Source organism: Aphelocoma coerulescens, chromosome 11 (genome assembly GCF_041296385.1).
Source record: "Aphelocoma coerulescens isolate FSJ_1873_10779 chromosome 11, UR_Acoe_1.0, whole genome shotgun sequence".
Classification (NCBI taxonomy): Eukaryota; Metazoa; Chordata; class Aves; order Passeriformes; family Corvidae; genus Aphelocoma; species Aphelocoma coerulescens.
Window position 1 is genome coordinate 6,564,482 of NC_091025.1, and position 18,800 is coordinate 6,583,281.

Genomic DNA, 18,800 nt, shown 5'->3' on the forward strand with positions numbered 1-18,800 from the left:
GCTCCCATGTCCTGCTCCACCTTGTCCTGCTCCACCTCGCATCCCAACAATAGGCTGGTGGCTGGCAGAGCCTTTTCACACCTCATGGGGGGGCCAGGCATTGGATTATCACCAGATGAGGCAGGAAGCAGCTGCAGAGCAGGAGGACACACACCCTGTGAGTCTCCTGGTGCTCGAAGCAGGCAGCACTCACTGTCAGTCCAGCCAGTGCCTCAGTGCCAGGGCCTCCTGCTGCACAAGCCCCCTTCGGAGCCACCTCCTCCAGAGCCACGGAGCTGGGCAGGCACTCCCCTTTGTTCCCAAAACTTGACTGTTTGGTTGAAGCATCAGCAATGTGGGGACTGGCTTTAGCTTTCCTGATAGCCCCACTTCACCTCTTCAGAACAGCCTTCCAAACGCATTCCCTGGCTTAGGAGCTCAGAGGCAGCAGGTAGGCAGCACTGCCACTCCAGCTGGATCCGCTGAAGAGCTGTGGGAGGGAGATCTGTGTGCAGCCAGGGACCAGGATGAGCCCGAAATGATGACGCTGCTCCTTGGGCTGGGAACGACCCAGCAGAGTGAAACCGCCCCCGGGATTTCCACAAGCCACTTGGCAAGTGCTGGCTCTCCTGTTGCTCACCACAGCCTCGCAGCAGGATGGGTGAGAATGGTCAGCTTCCCCTGGGACAGGCAGGGAATAGAGCCCTGCTTTTCCTGGGCACTCCCAGCCAGGAGCCACGCCAAGGTGAAGAGGACTTCCAAGAGATTCAGCCATTTAACACAACTTTAAAAAAAATTACAAATATTTTAATAAAATTCATTATAAGTTACAGATTCCTGGAGAACAGGCTCCAGTGTATAAAATGGGAGACAGGCTGGGAAGAGCAGGGAAAGCACCAACAGGAACCTCTTTCCCCAGAGGAAAGAAGAAAGAGGGACAGAAAGGTTCTGACAGACATTTATTGGGGGAAAAAAAACAAAACCAAACCTCTAAGAATGGTCCAGTGGATGTAGAAAGACATAAATCAGTCCATGTCCCTCTGTTCCTCCACCCTTCCAAATCCTCACCCCCCAAAGGCAAACACATATGACGAGTCCTGTTTAAGTCACATATTTTAACAGGTCCAGGTAGACCTCAGATCCAAGCACAGTCTGAAGATACTGATCTTTTGCAGCCCTGGGTGCCAGCAGGGATGTCTGAGAAGCCAAGAGAAAGTCTCTTGGTTCAGGTCCTTGAGATGCACCGGCACAGTGGCACAGTGTCCTTGCCCATGTCAGATGAAGCCAAAGGGGCTGGTCCCCCATGGCAGTTGAAGTCCCTTCTGCACGGAAAGGGCATCCACCCCACAGCAGGCGTTTGTGGGGCGGTGGCTGCAGTCCTCAGCAGCTGCACAGCGAGAGCACGGCCCTGGCCCACAGGGCCAAGCAACAAGAACCGACAGCACAAGCGGGAAGGAGGGGTGACAGCAGGCTCAGAGCCCTCCTGCAGGGACAGGCCAGCACACAGAGCAGCCCAGAGCTTGATGCTGAGATGAAGAGCTGAAATGAAGCAGCTTCCCTACAGGGCTTTGTGGGGTCCTCCACCTGCCAGGGCTCCTCACACAGCACACACATCTCTCCACTTGGGTCCTCCATCCAGCCCGTAGGGCACCAGGGCTGGGTGGGCGACCAGCCAGGCAGATTCCATTTCCCTACCATGCTGGAGAGGGGCAGGGGGAAAAGACGGACACACGGAGAGATCCAGCCAGACCACGAGCAGGGGAAGCTTGGCCACCTGTATTTGTACATGAGGAGGTGGTGGCTGTTAGTCCAGGACAGCCATGAGGAGAAGCAGTTCCCGAAAGGCACTACCATGGCGGCCGCTGAGCCCAGACTTGTTCTTAACAACATTGCTGATGTTTTTCAGCTGCTTGTAGCACAACTTGCATTTGTGAAGCCTGGAAAAAAAATGACAGCAGACACAGCATGAATCCTTAGTTGCCTGAGGTGTGGCTGTTCTTGCAGTGCCAGAGAGGCAACTCAGCAGGAAAGAAAAGTCCTGAAAATGGCCTGGAAGAGGCTGAAATATGAGCACAGCTCTGCAAAAACACCAGGCATTCAGCCCATGTCCTGATGAGACAGGAGAATGGCATCCACATAAGGGTTCTGTCACCCCTCTTCCCCCTTTGGCAGTACAGTCCAGGGAGGAAGGAGGTGCTGTTTTCCAAAGGCCAACTCTCAGAGAAGAGCTATTCTGTGAACGAACTCAAAATCCAGGGCCTGGCTACCAACTCATGTGTCTTGTGAGGCAGAGGGGGAAGCCACAGGGTGGTTTTACTCCCGATACTTTGTTTAGGTATGACTCAAGATACAGAGACAAAGGGAAAAGCAGTCCTTGGCCTTTTCCTCTGAGCAGGAAAGTTTGGTGTTTGCAGACAAAGGGAAGGCATGTCCAGTCTGGTATCAGAGCCTTGATGGCAAGGACATAGCTCACTCAAGAGAAAGGCTGGTCCCAGGAGGGAGCAAGTGGAAGCATGTGCCTCACCTTTCCTCTCTGCTGATGTCCACTCCAACAGAAGGTGGTGCAGCAAGGATGTCTGTGATGAGTGGCAGGAATCTCTGGAGAATGAGTTTCAGGGATGTGCAGCCAGTCTGCACGTAACTGAAAAACAGAATCGGGTCCCACTTGAATTTCATTCCTGTCCCCCCAGCACGCAGCCCTCAAACAACCCCACTCCACCACCTGTAACCAGGGAAGGAGAGCAACAGCCAAGTACCAACAATACATCTTAGTTAAAGCTTTCACAAAGCAAGCCTGTTCCAAAGGTCCTGGCACATACCCCACCAAGTGGGACCTCTCTGCTCAAGGGTAGAGATGTCCTGCCAAGGGAACCTGGCAGGAACCTCTCTCCCAGAAGAAAGGAAGAGCAGAAACTCCGTCTTAAGGGAGAGGCTGCAATGTTTTCCCCCTAAAGATGAGTCCCCAGGGCTGTTGCAGAACTTCATTCCCCTTGTCCCAAGCTGACAGCTTCACTCTCAGCAGTGTGCACAGCCCAATTGTTTTACATGGCCCCTCCTGGCTGCCAGAGCTGTCTTCCATCCAACACACCTACCACAAATCCCACTATCCTGCTCTTCCTGCCCATGCATACTTTCCATATCTTTTCCCACACACACCTGGCAACTCCATCATTCTTTTTCAGGTGTCATATCAGCATGATACTGTAACAGTAGCAGTGGTATCTCAGGATTTTCTTTCAGGTACGAAATGCCCAGCAGAGCTCCCCTATCACTACCTACACCCTGTCCCACAAACACACCATGCTCTTAGGGCCTCACCTTTCGTATTTGCTTTGGAGCAGTTTTTCTATCTGCGGCAGGACTATAGTACACAAATCCAGCTTCCAGAGAGACCTGAAAAGGACATATCCTGAGACTGGAGACTGAGGCTCTACAAAGCTGAGCCAACACAAATAACACTTCCTAGCAAATGCCCAGACAGAGACACTCAAGTTCACTGAGCAAGTTCACTGACTCCCCCTCGTGAGAGAAAGTGGCAGGTTCTGACATATTTCTTTGACTCTCAGCAGAATTACTTTATGAAGCCCAAGACTTTGATTTTCCTTAGCCCCAAACAACTCCAGCAGTTCCTGTCACTGCAGGCTTGAAGATGCAACTACAAGCACATGAACTTCATGCCTCCATGGCCCACTGGACATGGGGCAGGTAAAAGGCAGAGCTCCCAACTCCCAGCCAGGCGCCTCTTGAGCATCCCAGGGGCTGACCCCACCCAGGACTCACGCTTTTTGGTTGACAATATTCAAGAGATCCACGACAACAGACAGATCATTGATTGCCACTGCAGAGTCCAGAGAGTTCTGAGAGAGAAGGGGAAGAAAAAGTCACCTATTGCAAAGCTAAAACTGGTTGGGCTAATGCAAATTTGTGTCTAGTGCTGCTTTTCCAAAACAAGGTAGAGGAAACATGAAGGTGGCTAGGGAACTCCCTCATGGGAAAGTTTTTTTTGCGACCATTCAGCTGCAGGTGGGACACAGTAGCACTCTGTGGTGCACCCCCAGGGACAAAAGCTGTGAGACCCCATGTTTTGTATGAGGCAGAATCAGCCCCAGACACACAAACAGAGCTGCTCAGCTGCTCCCCTCACGAGCCCTAGGTATCTCCTCATGCTTGCCTTGATGTCACTGGTGCTCCATACAGCTCGCACGGTGTCCAGGTTCTTGTGGCGGCTGGTGAGCACCACACACATTGTCTCGTGGCCTTTCCTGATCTGAGACATGGCTTCCTCATCCACCAGCTCCGTCTGGCTTTGGTTTTTCACAGCCTGGAAGTACAGACACCAATAACAGAGCAGGATGGCACAGAAAGGTGGGAGCTTTCTCTGGCCTAGGTGAGAGCCCATTTTGGCAGACAGGATGTCAGTGAATACTGATTTCTTTGCAGATGGTTGTAAAAACCTTTTGAAATGGAAATGCTCAATTTGTTTTGGTTTCAGTTACTGATTTTCTGCTTTTTCTACTATGTCAATCACAAACATGTTTAAAGCTTTGGGAAAACTCTCAAAAAAGATGAATTTAAAGTAAGTTTTCAAAACCAGTATGTTTTAATAAAGAAATGTTTTCACATAAACCCTATTTTTTTATGTGAAACACTTGTTTGGAAACAGCAAATTTTATTAGAAAGCATAGATACAAAATTTATTAGACTCTCAATTTGCTTCCTGCCCAGGCCATGCTAGAACAACTACTTCCTTTGTTCACATTTAGACCTTGGGATCATCAGGATGCTATGGTCTTTCCCCCTTTTTAAGACAAGAGAATACCCTCCCCAGGAGAGACCAAGAAGCCTCCAAGATGCAAGAGGCAGAGATTCCTGTGAAATTATTATGTACATGTAATGGCAGACGCCAGTTTTTTAAATGAACCACTATCTGGTACATGGAATAGTTCAGTGACTGTCTCACCCCTTGCTCTCTGCTTTGGTAACAGCTTTTTCATGAGCAGGGCTCAACTCTGCTGTATTTACACCAACCACAATGGGGGACCCCCTTTCAGATGCCACCCAACATAGACATTGGCTGGAAAACATTATCCAGAGACACTTACTGGGAGAAAGTCAGAGGCCTTCAGGCCAATGGGCTCATTCCTGGCTGCCGGAATCACTGATGGCTCTGTTCTGCTCAAAGAAGTTGAGGAGGCAATCGCTGGCCTCTGGACTGGATCAGGCTGCAGGAGAAATTGGGATAAAAGCTCTAGCAGGAACAGTCTGGCCCTAGTCTGGTGACCTTTATTTCTGACCTGCTTTCTCCTCACAGCAGGGTCCTAACACAGCAGCAGTCTCCAGTTTGCTAGCATAGTTTAAGAGGCAATAAAGTATCTCTCAGGTACACATCACTATGTAATTAAGGTTTGTAAAGAACATGGAGATACCCCAGCAGAAGTGCCGAGTGCTGTTACTGTTATGAAATTAGGGCAATGGGCTGTGGCCAGCCTGAAGGCTAAGAGAGAATTCTAAAGAAGCCAGTATAATGAATCCTGGCACATCAGCTGCTTGCAGTTTTGGCAACAAAACAGCCTCTGTTCAAGCATTTGTAGAAACCTGGCACTTGGTCCTCTTGAGTGCCCCAATTCTGAGATGCAAGGAAAAGCACCACTGCAAGCACAAGCAGCAAACTAAAACAATAGAGCCGGTCGGAGGCTTGGCCTTGGTTCTACTGCTAAGGCAGCAGCACAAAGCCTAGAGCTGCACTTTTACTGCCCTTCAGTAAACAATCAGCCCAAGTAGAAATCACAAATTCTCCAGCTCTGCACATTGTTCACAGAGGGGGCAGGAACAGCAATTCATAGATCACACAGTACGTACGAGCTCTTGCTTTGGCAACGAGGTCTGGACATCCGCAGCTTGGCTGGGCTTCACTGCTTCCTTTGCAGTTCCAGGCTCTACCAAGAGGGAGAGAAGTGGGAAAGCAGAAACTGATGGTCACTTTCAAGAGCTGAGAGCAAAGGTTCTGTTTAGCTACACTGCAAGGAGCCATTTCTGCCTTCAGGCAACTCTCCCTCTTTTGAAGGCCATTAACCCTATCCCCACCAAGGGGTCGTTTCCATACTCACCATCCTCAGGAGGGGCTGGAAAGGGCTCATTTCGAGGAGGAGTTCGGCCTACAGAATAAGATTAAGAAAATAAACAAATGAAGGAGCATCCAAGGCTACTGATATGTGGTAAGTCAACCTTGGAGCAGAGAAATCTCCAACAACTCCACACATGAGGGTACTCAGTGATACAAGCAGAGTTATCTCCTTTAGGCCTTGACACTATTGTTGAGTTTAGCTAAAGGCTTTCAGCCTTCATGGATAGGAGGGACAAAACCGACCCCTGTGGTCCACTGCTGCTGTAGAGGTGTGAAGACTGAGACAAGGCACTGTCACAACAAATGATACTAGAAAAAATCCACCTCTTGTTATTGATTTATGTAAGTAAATAAAAATAATTGCTATGAATTCCTCAGAAAGAGTCTCATTTTATCATTTACATAAAAATGAGATACAGACACTGCACAATGCCTCCTAAACAACATTTGCTTTAACAAAACATTTTGCCTTTCCTTCTTTAACGAAGGCTGCTGACTTCATACAAATCAAAATTCTAAGCTAATAAAATTTCCTTAACAGGAATAATCAGGATAGGAAGGCAGCACATTTACAATGAAGCTCTGACTTCTGAGGCTTCAAACAGCATCACTGTACCCTAGTAAAGGTGCCACCTTTCAGCTGTTCACCAACATGCTCTGTGCTTCAGAATATTAAAGAAAAGCTTTCTGAACTCTCCAGTCACAGGCAAAGTCTCTGTTACAGTAAGCCAAAGGTCAGTTCTACTGAATCAGTTTAGTGTCCTCATCTCAAACCCAAACCCTACTCAAAAGCACAAAAACCCTGGTACTGACAGATCGCATTCTTGGGCTGGAAGATCTCTTTGTAATCCTCCTGGTTCTGGATCTCAGCCTTTGATTCCTTCTCATCCCGGTCATCTTCACTGCTAGGACTGTGCCTCTCACTCTCCGAATTGTGCTTCACTCTGCTGTGGAAAAAGAGTTGTTGTCAGGGGAAGCCGTATTGTCAGAGAGAGGGAGAGAGCACTGAGTGCCTGGTGCATTTCCTTAAAATCTTGAAATTCAACAAGCCAGCAGACTCCCTCACCTCTGTGGCTTGCTGCAGCTCGTTGAGGGCCTGTCATAGATGCGGCGAAGGGAGGACCCTGTGGGGGTAGGTGGCACAAGAGGCTGGTCGTCCCTGATCAACCCATGAGGAATAGAATCTGACTTTGGGACTCTGCTGAGATCCACAACGAAGGAAGAGACTGTGCTTTGTGCAAAGGAAACTCCTATCTGCAGAGGCAAAAGATCAAGGTAATTCACCAAGGAGTGGGGTGCACACCAGCCCTTTTGAGAACAGGAGTGATGGAGTAGCTCTGAGCAACTGCGCTTGAGGACTGCTCAGTTCAGTGCTGAGGATTTTTCAACCTGAAGTTGCCAGCAATTTATGAAAAGCTTGGATAAAAAACTTTTGCCAAGCATAGCTTCTAAATACTGGTCAAACAGCCCAAGTTCTTTCCTCCAGAAGCCAAAGAGACACGAAGTGGAGCACAAGGCACATAGCCTTTGGGCATGCTGCAAGCCCTGACACAGTCTTACAGGTCTGAAGGCCTGCAAGGAGGCAGCAGGATTTTATCTTGTGTTTCACAGCTGCCTCCCTCCACCTCAGGAGCAGTGCCTTACCAGCTGGTTGTTGCTGATAGACAAGTCAGCTACTTTTCCCCAGTTCACCAAGACCACATCAAAACAGCGCTCTGGCTCCCAGCCGTACACACGCAGCGAATCCTGGAAGCCGCTGTACAAGCAGCAGCCATCCGGGTTGAAGAGCACACACCTGGGAGGAAGGCAGGAGGAGAATCAGGCACAGCATTCCCACCTTGCTCAGTCCTTGTGGGTCTCTGACTACATTGAACACCTTCAGTTCTGTTTCTAACAATGAATCTTCCAATCTGGTGTGCAACCTGGTGGGCCTGTGCAACATCTCCAGCAGCCCAGACTTCTCCCCAGTAACGTCTCTCTCTGAGGAAACCCTCCCTTCACCCCACCTTTAGTCTCTGCCTAGTACATTTCAGCAGGAATTTAATGTACCTGACAGGAGTAGCCTCCTCTTCAATACAGCTCACAACTTGAAACTTCTCCAAGTCCCAGAACCGAACAGTCCTGTACACACAACACAACAAAATTCATTGCTCTAGAAATCACAGTAGGACCCAGATTTTTAACAAAACAGTTAGAATGACTTTTGCTGTTGTGCACATACAGTGACCCTAGACAGAAGGCTGGTCTAGCTAAGATCCATGAATCCAGACAGGGATATTCAGAGGCTCTAGACACAGACAGGCATTTAGAGCTGACCCAGAGCTAAGAGAACACCCTGCTAGCTGAGCAGGGCTGCCTGCTGTTCACACAGGATGTCAGCTGGATTAGTGAGATGCTTGGGGCTACACACTGGTTTCTAGTGTGGCAGAAGGTGCCATCAATTTTGGATGAGAAGGGAAGATCTCCATGTTCTGCCCATCACAGATGATGTCCAGATGTCTGGCTCTTGCAATGGCAGGTTTGAGTTGTGTGACGTTCCTCTTTGTCATGTTTCTACGAGGAAGAGCATCAGGAAATGGAACAGACATACACATTTCCCTTCTTTCTCCCTCCCCTTATGTACCTGTCAGAACTGCCAGAAGCCAAAAGGTATTCATTGGGATGGAATTCAACAACATTTACTGGGCCGGTGTGTCCTGTAAACTCAAACATTAACTTCCCAGCAGTCAGATCCCACAGCTGAAAGAAGGAAAGAACAGAGACTCTTGAAGAGATTTAATGTTAGATATTTCCAATACACTTGGGACTTCCTTGTACTGGCAACCTTCTAACACTTCCCCCCTCCAAGAACAGGATCAAGTCTGTCAAAGAAAGCAATAATCAAGGAAAAAGTACCATCCCAGTCATTTAAGGTTTTGTTTTGGTTTTGGGTTGGTTTTTTTTTGCATTATCTTTTATTTTCCATGTAATTTGTCCCCGAGAAGTTTCTATTTTATATTTAGAGACTGAGACAAAATATAGCAGTTCCATCTGTCCCCACAGACTGTATCTCAAAAGTGAACAAACAAAAATCCAAAAGCTCTGAATCCCTTAGCAATTCCCTCTTCCTGTGCCCTAGTCTCCACTTGAAAATGCAGGGAAATAATTGATCAGTTAATCATGTGAAACTGAAAATAAGATCAGTCCTTCATCCCCATTCCTCATACTCCATGTGAAACAACTGAAGTCACTACTTCAGTCAATACTTTTCTGAACTCCTTCTCTTACTCTGCTCAGTCCCGACAGCAATTTTCAGACTGATAATCACATGTAATGTGTGTAATACAAGCAGAGCCAGAAATTAGTCTGGTGAAGCAATGTGCTGTGGACAACTCATTCTACAAGGTTTACTGAGGCCAACGTTCAGGTACCACAACTCTACTACCATCAAAACATTAATTTTTCTGTGCATAGTCTTTCCCAATATGTCTGCTGGATAAGGGCATTTCAACACATGCAGCTCTTCCACGGGTGTTGAGGGCCATCAGACACGATCCCCATAAGAAAACTGGTCTCTGCAAAGCCATGGGGCTCAGTCAGCTGCCTAATGAATGAAGGGTGTTTATGAGTGAGTGCTGGCAATGCCTGGTAAAAAGACAATCCCAGCATTCCCATGTGCTGCAAGCACATAAGGATGGTGTCACAATAAATTACCTTTACAGTGTGATCATCAGCAGCAGAGGCCACCCATTTCCCATCAGGGCTAAAGCGGAGACACCGAACTGCTTCTGTGTGACCCTGAAATGAGGAAAAACAGTATTCTGGCTTTTGTCTTTCAATCCTATACAATATAATAAACCAAAATCAATTAAGTGTTTTACAGAGTTCACAGCTAGCAGAACACAACACTGTACTCAAGACACTACACCCAGCCACACTAAATGTGTGTCATCTCTCTCATCTAGACATTAATGCCATCAGTTTAAGTATGGTAAATACAGATCTGGCTTCACTAATACGAATTAGTTCTAAATTACAGAATTATATATGGTCAGATAGAAGTGCTGTGACACTTAGTCTCCAGTTTCTACACAAAATTAATATACAGCAAGTTCTTTAGGTAGAAGAAGGTCCCAAGAACAGAACCATCTCAGTGCAGAGGTAATACCATTAACAATATAAAGAAACCCTTAGGATGCTCTCCATCCCCCACTGAAGCCATCCTCACTATAGCACATTATATCCATTGATATCCCATAATATCCATTTCATATTCCCATACAGCTTGCAGAGGCCTGCTGAGGTTTGCCAGGCCACTTCACAAATCGTGCAGATCTTATTCTCATGCTGGAAAACCAGGAAGTTAATTGTACATAATCACATTTAGGTTTGCCCACAAGTCCTCAAAAGAAGTATTTCTCCCCTCTTTGCCTGAAACCTAATGAAACATCGTACCTTGAATGTGAAAATACAGCCTTTTCTTCTTACATCCCAGAGCTACAAGGAAGAAAAGCAAACAAATGATACATTTAGAGCAGTGTATGGGGAGCCCAAGGGTCCTGCCAGAACAAGGGGTCTCTCTGTCACCAAGCTAACAGAAACTGCAGAATGAAGGGGCTGCTGAACCCCTGTTGGCCTCAGGGGCATTTTCTAACTCCCCAAGCGAAAATCAGTCCTGGAAGGTCTCTCTTACTACAGCAGCTCAGTTCTGACAGTCAAACACCAGCCTGAGGAAGCAGATACAATCCACAACAAGCAGGACATTTGTGCTTGCTGACACCAGGTCTTGGCTGGCACCTTACTCAGAGCCACATTCCACACCAGAGGAGTCACATTCATGAGCTGGCTGTGAAAACACAGGCACGGATTTCACAAGCACTCACAAACACACCTGCCCACACACGGAAATGATGATGTGCAGCATCTACCAACAGCTCAACACAAAACACATTCTGGCACTCTTCAAAACAAAGACACTGCAGGTAAAGAGGGAAATCTCTAGTGGAAGCTGGTATTACCTTAATGTTGGTGTCCAAGGAGCCAGATGCCACAAAGCTTCCAAAAGGATGGAAATGAAGGCTGCAGATATTTGCTTTGTGACCTGGTAAGGTACGAAGAACTGGGAAAAGGAAAGGCAGAGCAGAAAGAAGGAAGAGGGGAAAAATATTTAATAGTTCACTTCCACGTGGAAGTGTAGCCATACTATCCCCACCGTTATTTTATGGAAATATATATTATTTTGTGGAAACACCTCTGACTTTACCCTGGCAATGCAAAGAAATAACACTAGAAAGACCATGATCAATGAACCTAATAGAAGTCCTGTCCTTAGGTATGGAAGCTATGGATAGAATTCCAAAGGTCTCCATTCTGAAAATGAGGCAGCTGGCAGGCAGTGCATCTTCCCACTTGTTACACAGACAGCAAAATGGGCCCAAGGAGGAACAGTTGGAGCCAGGAAGTGAAATGGTCTTGACTGCCTGCAGTATTCACCTTGCAGTTATTAGACAGACCCTTTCCCAGGACTCTGCACCCCCCTCCAGGCACCACCTCTTAGGTTCCAATATTCACCCCAGACTCCTTCAATTGTCCCTTGCAAGAATCATTATAAAGACAGGAAATGGATGCTTAGGAAGCAGGAGACAAAGAAACGATCAGAGTGTTTCAGCAAGTCATCAAGTAACACCCCCTGTAATTCTGGAAACCAGAAAGGACCAGTAGAACTGGTACATCCTATCTCAGCAAGCAGTGACAAATGCAGAACTCAACTCTAAGAAAAATTGCTCAGATAATAATAAGGGAAATCCCTCTCCCTCATCCATCATCTGGAACAAGCTGATGATTCCCCTGGCAGAAATCAGCTCTTGAGCCAGAGCTGGGGTGATCATTTGCACAGACACTGGCTCATAGGTCTTCTAATAAATGCACCCAGATCAGCTACTCCCCACAGGCAGAGCCAAAGTATTCCATAACTGAACTGATTCTAACTGTCTGAATGACAAAAGTGCTTTTCATTATTGATGCTGCCTGCGATTTGCCTGCTTAGCTCAGCCAGTGTAAGTCTATTTTCATTACACATTCCTTCTATGAACAAGCAGCAACCTATAAGAAATACTCAGTCATTTTTTAGTATTCCTGCTGGAATGCACTCAAGTGATTTATGATACCTTTGAAAACTCATGCTAGGATTTGAGCAAAATGCAGTAAATAAAGCATGATTCAACAGTGGCCTTTAAAGGATCAGAGCTTGATGAGTTCATAGCTTTTACAGTTTATTAAAAATTAGGTCTTTGTCTATTTATGTGGCCATGCAAGAGCAGGAGAGAAGAAAAATTGCTTGAGGAAAAAAGAAAAGTTAGAACCTAAGAACTAGAAGTCAACAAGAAGGGGATTCCTGAATTTTTGCAGAACCTAATAAACTTAAAACTTCCAAGCTGGTTTGGGATCCTTTTATTAAGGTTGACAACTTCAAGCTGAGACTCTGAATACAAATTCTATATGCCTAGTTATCTACACATGCATGGAAACTGATCTGGAATATAGATTTTGACACACTCAGGTCAAAACCATAGAAACTAGTTCCTCAGATCAGTGTCCCCAGTACATGTCCAAATTTCTGCTCAAGCATGAATACACAGCTCTACAGCCTCAGGAGAAGGACAAAAAAGAGTTGCAGATGAAGATGAAAGCAATGCCAGTCTCCTGCTCCTTCTTAAATCAGGAACCTTCTGGGTCAGCACAGATATTAAGCGTAAGGATTCTCCAAAGAGTGTGCATGAACAGAAGCAAAAACTCAAGGACACATACCTTTGGCAGCTTCCAGGTCCCAAACTCGAATGGATCCTGACCGGGACCCGGCAACTATGAGCTTCTCATTTGGGTTGACCTGTAGGCTCTCAATGGGGGTTGTGTGGCCAGTCAAGCTCTGCAAAGAAAACCATCAGTCACAGTCAACAGCTGCTGGCCCAGCCCTGTGTGAACCACGGCATCGCTCATACTTGAGGGGTGACTCTTTAGCCATGAGTTGGGACCACCTGGCTGTGCCACCAGTCCTTTTTCCTCAGCAGCCACCAGTATGGCAGAGCACACTAAAGCCCATCACAGCACCCAGCACAGCACACCTGTCTTCCCACATTATCCCACTTTCTGGGGCACACTGACTAAGTTTTAAAGGATCCATCAACAGAGACACAGGTAGTTAAAACATTAGGTGTGGATGCTCAGACAAGGCTGACACATTCTTACATCATAAAAATTATGCTGTGGTAGCACAACGGCACCGTGTTTGCTCTAAATGGGTCATGTAAGTGTCATGAACCAGTTACAAAATCAAAGCAAGAGCAAAAGCAGGGCTACTTTGAGATCTTCACACAAGCACCAAGCCATAGGTTGCTGTCAGCAATGGATGTCACAGTGATAGCATGGTGCTAATACTGAAGTACTGACTTGAGGCATAAGGCAGTAATTCACATGTATCAAGTTCCTTTCATCCTTGAGCACCTGAAAGCTTACAAATTACATCAGCATTTTGAAAAGGCCTACATTTTAGTAGAACACAAGAATATTTAAAACTAGCTCTAGAAAACAAATTCCACCACTGCAGACTTTCTGCTTGCCAAATAAGCAGTATTCTCTGCTTTACTCCATCCTCAAATATGTCTTTTTAAATAGCTACACTGGCTCTGCGCCTCCCACACACATACAGAGGCTGGGAATGCCAGCTGGAAGCTGCCTGTTCTGATGGCACTTTCTTAGGAATCCATGTGCAATTGAAATCCTGTACAAGCTCCACAGCTGCAACTGCCATTGCTAGTGAGAACTAGAGCTCACACCTAAACCAAGTCACAAGGTTACTTGAAAAGTTCCTCTTCTCCCTCTTTCCCAACATCTAAACATCCATAATCCTTATAATATAAACACTAAAAGCTAATTTCAGAGGACAACCCCAAAAATCAAGATTCTTTTGATATACAAGAATGGCACAAGCAGCTTCAGTCAGCCCCTGCCTCTCAGAAATGGCAGCTCCCAACACCTGTGGTTCCCAGGAAGCACAGGAGAGGTGCAGCTCTCTGATCCCACAGAAAGGGTACAGAGTTCTTCTTGAGTAAGGCAATAGTCCAGTTTCAAACTACAGTCATGCTACCACCAAGGGCCTGGAAAGACACTACACTGTGTAAGAAGCACAGCCCTGCCAAAGGTGACCCTTCATACACTCAATGAACAGAAAAATAAAGCACACATGTTCTCCTTTTAGCCTTTTTGACCTGACTTTCCCGATTTCTTCCTCACAAGGCTCACACTGGCTAGAGCAATGTCTTCAATACCACAACATTATTGTGTTGTTAATTAAACAAATGACAAGAGACATGTGCTAAAGTTGGTTTTATACAACACCCACTCAAAGTGATGCAGGATAGATATCTGTTAAATATGTATTTATGGTGCACTTTAGTGATCACTGCTGGGGTAACCCTACCCTTGCTAACACGCTGCCAACAGAGTTACTCCTCCCCAGCCTACAGCAAACTATTGTGGCAACCTTTGTGCTGACAGTTAGGGATGGTGGCACAGGTGGGAATGCATCCTGCTGGGGATAGCTCCTGCTGTGACTGCAAACCCAGGGCATAAAACTGGCCCCTGTAGCCTGCGCTATAAAACTAGCTGTTCTTGCACAAAACTCTTCCTTTAATTATTTGTAGACTGGTAATATATAAAGCACAATATTCTTTATCTGAGTAAGCACCGGCCCAGCTCAAGCATTCCCACTATACCTCTAGAGCAGTGGACCCACCAGGCACCCAATCCTGTCCCTATCTTTAGCTAGAATCTGGTTACACAGCTTTGTGTTAGCAAACTCTATTCACAAGTCCCACAGGCTCCACCCCAACAATCTTTCCCCTCATTCCCTACCCTCCAAACCCCAGAATTAATATTCCCATCCCACAAAAACTGAAAACAGGCCTGTTCTTACCATGATGCAGTTGGGCTTGCTAACTGACCATATGTTGACCCGACAGTCATCACCTCCAGTGGCCAGCATCCGGCCTGAACCTTTTCCCAGGACTACTGAGGATACATTGCTGCTGTGGGCCATGATTTCTTCTGCACAAAACAAAGCAAACACTTATTACACATTAGTATAAAAATTTTCATCCCATCCCTCCAAAAGGTCTAAAAAAAATATTCTTCCTCCAGAAACACTTTCCAGTTTCCACTGGACAAGCTGCAGCAGCCCACTGTTCAGATAAGAAGTCACACTATTATCTTGCTTTGAACAGTCCCTCTTGGCTCTGCCTGCTGCACTTAAAACATTTGCTGACCAAAGCTTCACAACTCCAGTGCTCACATGGCTTACTAAAAGCATCTTCTCTCACTTGCAGCAGCTCAGGAGCTTTTGAAGATTTGCTCAAATGCAGCAACCTGATCACAGAAGGTGCTTTACCTGCAATAATGCACGGCAGCCAGAGTCATCTAGTGAAAGGCCCTCTAATCCTGTTCTAGACAGCAGCAGCAGACAGTCCAACCTGAGAGGAACTGGCAGAGGAGCAGCAGTACTGTTCGTTGCCTTACCCAGAAGAAAAGTCAGACTCAGCAGCGGGGAGAGGTGGAGCTCCCTTCCCTGAGTTTTGGCAGAGGCTTTGCTACATCCCCACTAGGTAACACAGGCAAAACTGAGCACTGCAGAGCATGCAACTATTACAAAGGACGGTGAATATCTATCCAAAAGGGCAGAAAATAACAAATCTGATTGATGCTAAATGACTATTAAAAAGCCAGGAGCTGAGAGGAAGTTCTGACACTGCAACAACAGAACTCTATGGCAACCTCATCAGAAAGAAACCAATTTGGGGCAAAAAAGAAGCCGAATGAGCATCTTTGCTTAGACATCTCACAGCGGAATTTTAAGTTCACTCAACATTTTGGCAGGGGCTTTTGGCAGATGCATTTACCAATATCTTCACCTGACTGTTCTCTTCTTTGAAAGGTCACAAGCTTTGACCAAATAGTTATGAAACTGTAAAAATAGTTACGAGTCTGTAAAAAGGCTAGGTAGCATCAATACAGCTTTCGTTCAGATTGTTTGGCTGGGAGGAGCAATTTGATCATTTTACATGCAACACTAATCCAAAAGGATATTAGATGGCTGCAATAATAATTACAGGTACTTTGATCTCAAACTCTCAAGACTCTTTTTTTTGAAAGCAAAACTGCGCAACTTTCACTTGGGCTGGAGAAATACCTTTCAAATTACAAAGGTAACTGGGCCATAAATTACATGTGAAGGGCAAATCTGAAAATATGCCTGCATTGTGTTGAAAGACCAAACTTCCACATAAAAATGCTAAAACAATGCCCATATGGATACACAGACTAGAAGGTAACCAAAAGTACAATTATCATTAATAGACCAACTCACTAGTTAAAATTGAAAGGACAGATGCTGAGCACTGCTGCTGGAACAAGTGTGTCAGCAGCTCCACTTTTTCCCCTCTGGATTTCCTTCTTAATAATATATTGTAAGTTTAAAAGTCACTGTGGAAACATCCAAGTCTCTCTTCATAAAAGCCAGGTGATAACCTGACATCTGCCTTGGCCAGAGAGGTTCATTCGCTCCCCCATGAATGCCTTACACCCACAAATGTTTTGTTTCATGCAGTTCTTGTCACCAGACATCACTCACCAGCCCAGCACCACTAAACTCCTAATTAGCATTGCTGAAACATCCCTAACACTCAGAAAGCTTTAAAGAGGATGCTAAGATGGGGCAGAGCCTAGCAAAAATGAAGATCGAGAACTTCTGCCCACCTAAGAAGAACGGAGATGGATAGATTTCCAGCTTTTCCTGCAACTGGAGTTTCAGGGATGGGAAGATAACATAGCAAACTGGCTTTCTGCTCAAAAAGATACAAAATTCCTAAGTCAGTTATCTCAGATGACTTCATGTGTTACCAGCCAAGGACACTATTTCTGCCAGCCAGTTTCCAGACCCCGCTCATTGACTAAAGCAACTGATCACGTCCTATTGCTTCTAAGCATTCCCCAACAGCCCCTATGAAATAACTCACCAGTGACCAGCTAGAAATTGATAGTCAGCAAGTCTACTGCTCCTTCAGAGGAAGAATAATGGACATGAAACCAGCAGATTCTCACTGTCTCTTTCAAAGCAATTTCAAGAGAGTGGGACACACAGGCCCTGCAAAGATTACCCCAGTCCTCCAGCAGCAGAGAGCTCAGTAAACCTTCTGTAACAAGTGAGCACCAATGAAGGACAACCCAACAGAGGCTAAGTTTGGGACCTTCTCCCTGATACTGAGGGAATTCCCCACCGCAATCTGGCAGTCTCCACTGAATGACAGAATATTCTGAGTTGAAAGGGACCCACAAGGATCATCAAATCCTATTCCTGCTTGTCCTGCATAGGACAAACCCCGCTTAGCCTGAGAGCGTTGTCCAAACGCAGAGTTGGTCCCCTCCCTGGGGAGCGTGTTCCCGTGTGTAACCACCCTCTGGGTGAAGAACCTTTTGCTAATATTCAGCCTAAACTTCCCCTGGCACAGCTCCAGACACTCCCTCAGCTCCTGTCATTGATCATAGACAGCAGAGATCGGAGCTGTCCTTCCAACACACTCATGAGGAAGCTGCAGCCCAAAACAAGCTCTGCCCTCAGTCTCCTAAAGGCTGAACAAGCCAAGAGACCTCAATCACTCCTTTGCATGGCTTCTCCTCTAGACCCTTCACCATATCCATAGTCCTTCTTTGGATGCTCTGTTACAGCTTTAGATCCTTCTTAAACTGTTGTGCCCCCAGACTCGAGGTGAGGCTGCACCAGCACAAAGCAGAGGACCATCACCTTCCTCGATGCACCCCAGGACACAGATGGCCCTTTGGGCTACCAAGGCACACTGGTGACTCATTTTCAACTGGCCATCGACCAGGAACCCACATCGCTTTCTGTGGGGCTGTTCTCCAGCCTCTCATTCCCCAGCCTCTCCCTACATCCAGGGTTGCCCCTTGACAGATGCCTCATCCTTCATTGCCTCGGTTGTTCTTGTACTACAGTAGAACCATGTGGGGTTAGACAGGCTCTTATCCTCGTGCTGCATCAACGAGTCAGAAAAAATAAAGGCCGTGACCCTTTGAAAATAGCACTGATAAGGCCACGCTATTCACTGTGCCGCTATGTTTTCCAACAGGACTTCCAGGAGTTAAATATTCCAGCCAGCAACGTAAAAAGAGGGCCGGGGCACCATATCCAGGGCAGGGATGAGGTGGCTCCTATCCCTCCCCGCTCCCAGCCGGGGCGGCTCCCCCGCCCGGCACTCACGCAGCTTCCATGCCGTCTTCGTGGTGACGGCCACGGCCATGGCTCAGCGCGGCGCCTCTCGGGCGGGCAGCGCCTTTCTCCTCCCGGCGAGGCTCCGCTCTGCTAGCGCGTCCTACGGCCAGGCCGTGCACCGGGGCTGCCCCGGCCGTCCTGCGGGCACACAGACACGGTCACGGCGAGACCCTCCTGAGAGGCGGCGCGGCGGGGGACGAGGCCTCACCGCTGATGAACATCACGGGACGGGAGCGCTAGTTGGGCCGAGGGCGATCGCCTGGACGCTGGTGGCAGCGGGGCCCGGCGGTACCGGACCGGGACCCCCTGCCCGCCACCGCCCTACAACCGGCCCCACACAACAACCCCGCGCCGCGCCGGGCGGTTGCCCGGGCTCCGCGC

The 18,800-nt window shown here is 47.1% G+C and overlaps 1 protein-coding gene across 3 annotated transcripts; it reads right to left on the reverse strand.

Annotated features, from left to right (window-relative positions):
- Positions 1 to 770: 770 nt before the first annotated feature.
- KATNB1 (katanin regulatory subunit B1) lies at positions 771 to 18,787 on the reverse strand. 3 transcript variants are annotated; one of them, XM_069026963.1, is made up of 20 exons: positions 18,628 to 18,787; positions 18,408 to 18,557; positions 15,054 to 15,184; positions 12,890 to 13,007; positions 11,101 to 11,201; positions 10,538 to 10,579; positions 9,797 to 9,880; positions 8,727 to 8,842; positions 8,153 to 8,224; positions 7,748 to 7,898; positions 7,170 to 7,357; positions 6,917 to 7,050; positions 6,087 to 6,134; positions 5,839 to 5,915; positions 5,082 to 5,201; positions 4,151 to 4,300; positions 3,760 to 3,836; positions 3,298 to 3,372; positions 2,504 to 2,620; positions 771 to 1,916 (listed from the first exon to the last, which is right to left on the reverse strand). In XM_069026963.1, exons 2-20 carry the CDS (start codon positions 18,445 to 18,447, stop codon positions 1,784 to 1,786), a joined length of 1,974 nt encoding a protein of 657 aa, XP_068883064.1. In that variant the 5' UTR covers positions 18,448 to 18,557; positions 18,628 to 18,787; the 3' UTR covers positions 771 to 1,783. The 3 variants fall into 3 exon arrangements, with proteins under 3 accessions (XP_068883064.1, XP_068883065.1, XP_068883063.1); XM_069026964.1 differs by having other exon boundaries at positions 6,917 to 7,047; positions 18,408 to 18,787; XM_069026962.1 differs by having other exon boundaries at positions 18,408 to 18,787.
- Between the last annotated feature and the right edge of the window lie 13 nt (positions 18,788 to 18,800).

Bases quoted from the DNA above. Each gene is read 5' to 3' on its own strand.
- KATNB1 (XM_069026963.1), bottom strand. From the start codon at position 18,447: ATGGCCGTGGCCGTCACCACGAAGACGGCATGGAAGCTGC. The intron at 15,185-18,407 runs GTGAGTGCCGGG...TGTTTTGTGCAG, and splicing joins GAAGACGGCATGGAAGCTGC to AAGAAATCATGGCCCACAGC. The intron at 9,881-10,537 runs GTACGATGTTTC...TCCTCATTTCAG, and splicing joins GCTGTATTTTCACATTCAAG to GGTCACACAGAAGCAGTTCG.